A 6963-nucleotide genomic window follows, 5' to 3' on the forward strand; every position below is an offset into this window, starting at 1 on the left:
CCTCCGGAATACTGTTAGCAGAGGGGGGGGGGGGTGCCTCAGAGGGTATGCAAGAGGTGAGTTGTGGTTTTCACGCGGTATAGCCTACACCTGGCCTGGTGAAACCATGACTACGCCACGCCAGTTTCTGTTAAATACTGCCACCCGGACTTTTTTTCCCCTTCTACCGAGATCTGAGTCTGAGGTTTTATTGATTTTTCTCTGATGTTTGCAGAGGGGCACCCCTGGGGGGGAACCCTGAGCACTACCCTTTTGTTGGTTTTGTTGTCTGTCGTGTCGTGTTGACGGGCAGGGATTGGACAGAAATTCGCATTTAGTTGTATTTAAGCTGTTCAAATATTACGTGGGCAATATATTTGAATAGCAAATAATGCAGGTTCCCGATGGTGAATAGCACCAAGTGAAGAAACGTAATAAGAACTTCCTCGGCGCTTTCGCATGAGCAAAAAAATCGGAGACCTCCTCAATGGGGAGACGTTCCACATGCGTTCACCACAGACACCCCCAAACCCCCCCCCCCCCCCCCCCCCCGAATACCCAAACCTCAGCTACTCTCCTCAGTTTAAACTGAGGTGAACCCTCTTCTACACAAAGTAAGTAACGAACAAGCAACAAGCACGGATGTGCTCATGACTTTTTTTCCCCGGTGTAAACAGGCGCTTGAAACTTGTCTTACATGCGAACGTGGGCCGACGGAGCGGTGCATTCTGGGTAAAAGCCGTCCTATGCGGTGTGCCTCTGTTGTAGCGGAACGCCTGTTCCTGGGCGCTGGGGGGTTTGAGGCTGGTTGCTTGTCACCCCTTCGCTGCCTACAGGTGATGAGAGGGGGTGAGGGGTGGTGAGGGGGTGTTGGGGGGGGGGGGGAGGTAAGTCACAGGGGAGTCCAGATGCGTGGGGGCAGCTTGCAGAGGTACAGGATCACCTTGGAGAGCTTCACATTAGCTGTCAGAGAGCAGCAGACGGAGTCTTGGAGGAGCCCAGTGAAAGTCAAGTCTGGTGTGTGTGTGTATCAGTGTGTGTGTGTGCAGTATATGTCTGTGTGTGTGTGTGTCTACGTGTGTGTGTGTGTGTGTGTTTGCTTATGCTGGAGTGCATTTTGAGCCTTGCTGGGAGGGGTGTCAACCTTGGCACTGTCATTTCACTTGAGTATGAACCATAGTTGTTTTTTTTGGTTTTTTTTCCCTGATCCAGATCACTTGTGGGGACAGGGAGAAGCAGGAGTAGGGGGTGTGGTCAGCTTTGTGCGGTTGCACCTTGTTTGTCTTGTCTGGTCACGAAAAAATAATAATTTTAAAGAGAGCGGTAACAGATGATGTGCTCGTACACAGTGCTGCTCGGTGATTATTTGTTTTGTTCCACAGTGTCGAAATAGCATTTTTTTTTTTTGTAGTTCTAGTTTGGAAAATTGTGTCAGATCAATAAGCACACTTCTAGATGTTCTTTTTTTTATATATAGGAGACGTTTCAGTGTCTTGAACCAGCACTAAACACATAATTGGACAGAGCACAGGGAAAAGTGCGTATGGTATTTTCCGGAAAACGCCTCACTCATTCTGTCCATTTACCAACGGCCATTTGGACTTACTTACCCGACCTTTAAAGGTGGTGGTCGGGGGGGGGGGGGGGGATTGTTTTTTGCAAAGGAAAAAAAAAGTACACGTGCATTTCACTTTTTTTAAGACTGAATGTCAGTCGTAAGGAAATATATAGAAAAGGACGGCCGGATTTATCCTTTTCGCGCTTTTTAAATGCTGAGCGTGCAATTACCCCAGTAATGGAAGTGTTTTGTCCAAATTGCCGCCATTAAAGTGATTTAACCGTGTGTAGATTGAGGCTGGCATTTGTGAGGGGGAGTACACATGTGGAGACGGGGAGGCAGGTTTTAATCATTCATTTTAAAACCCATTATGAGGCCGAACGCTGGCTTGTCGCAGCTCACAACCGCTCATTAACACATGGATTTCCTTTACTTTGTTTTTACGATTTTTCCTCTTCTTTTTTTTTCTTCTTCTGCCAGTCACTTCAGCGAACCGATTTGCCATTTTCCCCCTTTTCTCTCTCTCTCGCCCGCCCGTCGCGCGCGGATTCGACGCTAACTCGTCCGCGCGCGGACGTCACGCTCCCTCGTTCGCTCGCTGTTAGCGGCGAAGTTAGCGAACAGCACCTTGGACACGCGGCGGCGAGCCTCTCTGCGTATCCGGAGCCGTTGCCCGGCGGTTCCGGTCCACGGCGTGCGCCGGGGGTTTTTTAAGCGGTGCGGAACCCGGGTCGGGAGAGGACGCGCCCGCGAGCCCTCAGTCCCGTTTCGCCCCAAAAAAAACCAAAAAAAAGGCGCGGCGCTGCGGATTTCCGAATTTCCTGTTAATCCTGCCCCGGACGCACTGGACGGCACCCACGAGGGGGGGCGGAGGTGGGGGGGGGGGGAGATAAACGAGTAAATAAAACGCTTTGTTGGGAGGTGAAGGTCCGAAACGAGAAGGTGTCCTTCGGTGCCGGGAGGCAGCCGGGCGATCCGGACCGGTCCAAAAAGCGCGTTCCGCGGGACCGGCGGTCACCCTCTGATGTCTTGCTGCCGCTTCCATTTCAGACAGGCTGCTTCGCCAGATGTTGCCCTGAATACAGATGAATCCCTCCAGCCAGCCTCTCTTCATCCCCCCCTTTTCTTTTTTTCTTTGAGAGGACAAAATTTAAGCCCTGTTCTCTTTTCCTCTTTTACAAAAATACCTCTTCGGAAAAGGGAATCGCGCCGTTTGAAAGAAGGCTAGCGGGGGGACGCCGGTTTTTAGCGTTCCTTGAAACGTAGCGAGTGTTTTTTCTCTCGCGCGCGTTATCGATTTTATTTTATTTTTTTCCTCCGCTTCTCTCTGGTCTTTCGCTCGTCGGGTTTCCTGCAGCAGCACTTTTGCTGGGTTTTTTTAAATTTTAATCTGGGCGATGGCAGAGAGCGGGGACAGCCAGGCGTCCTGTTGCGAGCTAGCAGAGCGTTCGTTAGCCGATTAGCGGCGTCCTGCGTCTGCAGCGGAAGGCACCGGCGCGCTCGAGCTCGGCGTCTAACTTTCTCCGCGAAGTTTGGCCGTACGTGGAAAAAGGAGGCTTCGCCCTCCTCGAACGCGCTCCTGATTCGGCGTTTCATATCGAAAACGGAGGGAACGGAGAGGGAGGGCGGCGGAGGGAAAGAGAAACGGTAAATAAAATTCCTTCGGAGGGCTCTGTCTGTGGTGCGGGCGGTGCGGGCGGTGCCGACGGTGCGGTTTGCTGATTAAACGTCACGTGACTCTTTTGGTGATGCCCAGCGGAGCTTTTGAACCCTCGATCTGTGTAAAATCCTGTTGGGGCCATTGTGCGCGGGCTATGTTGCGTAGCCAGCTCCACCGGAACAATGCCGGACAGAGAGAGCCGCCTTCTTCCACACCCGCTGTTAACTTTGGGGGTGGTGGGGGTTGGGGTGGGTGCGGTGGGGGGGGCGTCTTTAATGTAAGTGGAAACTCACACAATCGGAACGGGAGAAAGGCTAATTCAAATCTCGCTCGTTTCTACCCCCTCTTCCTTGCTCCCTCCCGACAGTTCTGGTGGCACCATCTCAACGAAGGGGCAAGGTTTACTTTTGTTTTTTTTTGTTGGTTTTTTTAGGGTGGGCGGGGGGGCTGTTTTCGTTGGTCGTTGCGTTCCTGGTTCTCGAGCAGTGTGGGGAACTGAGAGTGGACAGGAAGCACCCTAATTTTGGGGTGTTGTTTTTTTCTCTCCCCCCCCCCCCCCCCCTTTCTGTCGATGTGAAGGGGAGACCCTCCTACACAGAGCCTGCAAGACGGACCAAGTGGAGACCGTCCTCCGCGTCCTTCCACTTCCTGGAGTAGACGTCAACGTTAAAGGTGAGTCCCGGACTCCTGCTCTCCTGCCGTCTTCTTTTTCTAGGTTTGCGCCAATTTTCTGAGGGCGTGCAGGAAGACGCGCGTCACCAGCGTAACCTTTTAAACGATACGCGAAGGGTGTGTCTTTCTTGACGCAGTAGGATTGAAGCTTTGATGCTAGACTTACGATTGCTCTGCTTCGCTGATACGCGCGCTCAGCTGTTTCTGTGCGAACCTTGTGACCTGGCTCCACTTATGTTTGTTGATACAATTTTTTTGGTGATTGAAGCTTTTCTTTGTTTTGTGTCACTTTCTTTCTTTTTCTTTTCGGGAGGGGGGGGGGCGGCGGGGTTGGGGCGGTGGGGCTGTTGCATTTTTTTATGCCCTTTTCTTTTCACATTTACCGAAGAGGAAATTAAATCGGAGGGAAGGGTGTTGGTGTGTCTGTGTGTGTGTGTGTGTCCGTGTGTGAGTGACACAGTCGCACGCGTGTGTGAGTGTATGAGAGCGTTAAAGGTTCCAAATGAAAAGCTAAGATACAGTGGAAAGAAGCAAAAGAGAGAGAGAGAAAAAAACACGAAAGAAAGAAAAGAAAGAAAGCTTGCGTGCCTTCATGCCTTGGTGACAAGGAGGACAAATCTCTCCTGGAAGGCGAGGCCTCTTGTCAGTGATAATGAATCTGCCGGAGTTGCAGAGGGGGAGAAAAGATGCCCTTCATAGCCAAACGATCTTGCCCTGCTTCTCCCAGTCACTTTTTTTCCTTTTAATAAAGCCCGGAATTTTAATGGCAATAGTATAATACGCATCTCCTCTGACTGAAGTGGGTTTTTGTACTTTTGACTTGTGGTGCTCTCTCTCTTTGCTTCTACAATACAGTTGGAGTTTGCGTTATTTTTTTTTTTTTTTTTTTTTTTTTTTTACCTTAAAGGAACTTCTCGCGAAATATTAAAAGGCTTTTTTCTTCAGTGTGTGCAGCAGACATCGCTTTTTTTGTTGACGGTTGTATTTTTGAAGTAGCTGTTGCCTTAACTGCAGGGAATTCAAAGGAAAGCACATTAAGTTACACATTCATTCTGAAGCAAGTGCAGTATTTGGAAAAATACACTAATAAATGAGAGGTTTTAGTACAGAAGTACAGAATTGATGCAGATAAAATTTTGAGTTTTCGTTTTTGCATGACAGATTAGATTAATTTTGTCGGCCATTTTGGTAAGTTTGTGGGTCTTTGCGGTTGAGACCAGGGCTTGTTTGCACTCCGTTTAGACTATGCGGGATGGACCCCCCTCCATGAAGCCTGTAACCATGGCAGCAGCGCGTGCGTGCGGGCCCTCCTGGAGCACTGCCCCGCCCTTCACCTGGAAACCCAGGTGGACGGGGTCAGCCCCCTGCACGACGCCCTTCTGAACGGGCACCTGGACATCGCCAAGATGCTGCTGCGATACGGCGGTCAGTACGCCCCCCCCGGACCCCCCCACCCCCCCCACACACACACCCGTCCCCACAAAGACACACGGAAGACCACAGCCAAGCACACATGAAAGACCACACAGTACATCCTGGCTATTTACAGTACAGTTCTTCAGTATTTGATCATACTTCTCCGTTGGTTGTTTCACATTACATTACTGCAGTAGATGAGTGCATTTGGATGACAGGAAACGTTTGGGCTGATGGGTTTTGCGTGTATGCGGCAGCGCGACACACACTCTCGACAGCCGATTGCAGAAATATAACCTCTTTAACGGGCTGTGAATAACAGTTGCTGTTTCACTCCGATGCGACTAAGTTATCTGGATTTGTTCGTCGTCTACTTCCGGACTTTACAAGACAACCGTTACAAGACATAGTTTCGGGCATCGCTCTTTGGTTTGACTACTAATTATTGCTGATGGTCATGCAGTAGGCATTGGTGGGAGATTTATTAATTTTTTTTTCTGAGAACTGTAATCAGGAGCTGGACTAACAGGCTCTGGTTGTATCTAATCTCTTCATTTTAATTGAATGCAAATGCTATTATAGTCGAAGTATGTGTCAATTCCCCAAGCCTCGGTATCTACACACTGACGCGCACATGAATAAATCCATATATAGAACGTGATTTAGTATACTTATATCCTGATTTGGAGTTGCTAAGTCCCTGGAGAGCGGTATGAAAAGTGCATTGAAATGAGCGGACATTTTAGCACACTACAAAGCGAGCGTGGCGTGGAGAATGGAGGATCCCAGTAACGTTCATTGCGCCACATTGGCGGGGCGATATAGCTCAGGAGTTAAGAGCGGTTGTCTGGCAGTCGGAGGGTTGCCGGTTCGAACCCCGCCCTGGGCATGTCGAAGTGTCCCTGAGCAAGACACCTAACCCCTAACTGCTCTGGTGAATGAGAGGCATCAATTGTAAAGCGCTTTGGATAAAAGCACTATATAAATGCAGTCCATTTACCATTACGATTTACATTGAGCATTTGAAGGTTTGAGGTGTGCGGTAGGACCTTTCTAGAGCGAGTGGTGGAACGTTTCTCGGTTTGTGGCCTACTAAAGTGGGCGGGTATGGGATGGGGGGAAAGAAGTGAACGTATCCCAGAGTGCTTTGCTGCGGGTGCGGGTGCTCCTTTCCTAACCTAACCTACTCTTCAGGGTCGAGGTTGTCGTTTGGCTCCATCTCCACTCTGCCATTACAGTTGTGTTTTTCCCGCACTGGTCTGTCATGCGCGTTCTCCATGTCCAAACGAATCATCCCGTTTTCGCCTGCAAGTCGTCTTCCCGAGGATATTAGAAGAGTCGGGCTCTGCCAATTGTGAAATTCATACGCCGGCGCGTGAGGCGGTGGGGGGGTTGGGGGGGGACGACGTGTCAAAACAAAAAATATTTGGCGCGTCTGTGTGTCCGCCTGCCACCCGCCACCACCGCTCGGCAGCTGGGAAGCGGCCGCGATGTGTGTCAAAACACGGGAGGGATCAGTTACGGGAAAGAGCGGGGACGGAGAAATGGCGGAGGCCGCTTCGCGCTCTCTCTCTCTCTCTCTCTCTGTCTCTCTCTCTCTCTCTCTCTCTCTGTCTCTCTCTCTCTCTCTCTCTCTTTCTCTCTCTGTCTCTGTCTCTCTCTCTCTCTCTCGCTCTCC

General features: G+C 50.4%; 1 protein-coding gene across 2 annotated transcripts in view; it reads left to right on the plus strand.

Annotated features, from left to right (window-relative positions):
- slf1 (SMC5-SMC6 complex localization factor 1) overlaps positions 1–6963 on the plus strand; it is a 34376-nt gene that overhangs the window by 14618 nt on the left and 12795 nt on the right. For both annotated transcript variants that reach the window (XM_035378903.1, XM_035378904.1), the window contains exons 16-17: positions 3777–3869; positions 5112–5294. In XM_035378903.1, coding sequence (XP_035234794.1) covers positions 3777–3869; positions 5112–5294 — 276 coding nt within the window. The remainder of the gene's footprint in view (positions 1–3776; positions 3870–5111; positions 5295–6963) is intronic.

The sequence above is a fragment of the Anguilla anguilla genome, chromosome 10 (assembly GCF_013347855.1).
Source record: "Anguilla anguilla isolate fAngAng1 chromosome 10, fAngAng1.pri, whole genome shotgun sequence".
Lineage (NCBI taxonomy): Eukaryota > Metazoa > Chordata > Actinopteri > Anguilliformes > Anguillidae > Anguilla > Anguilla anguilla.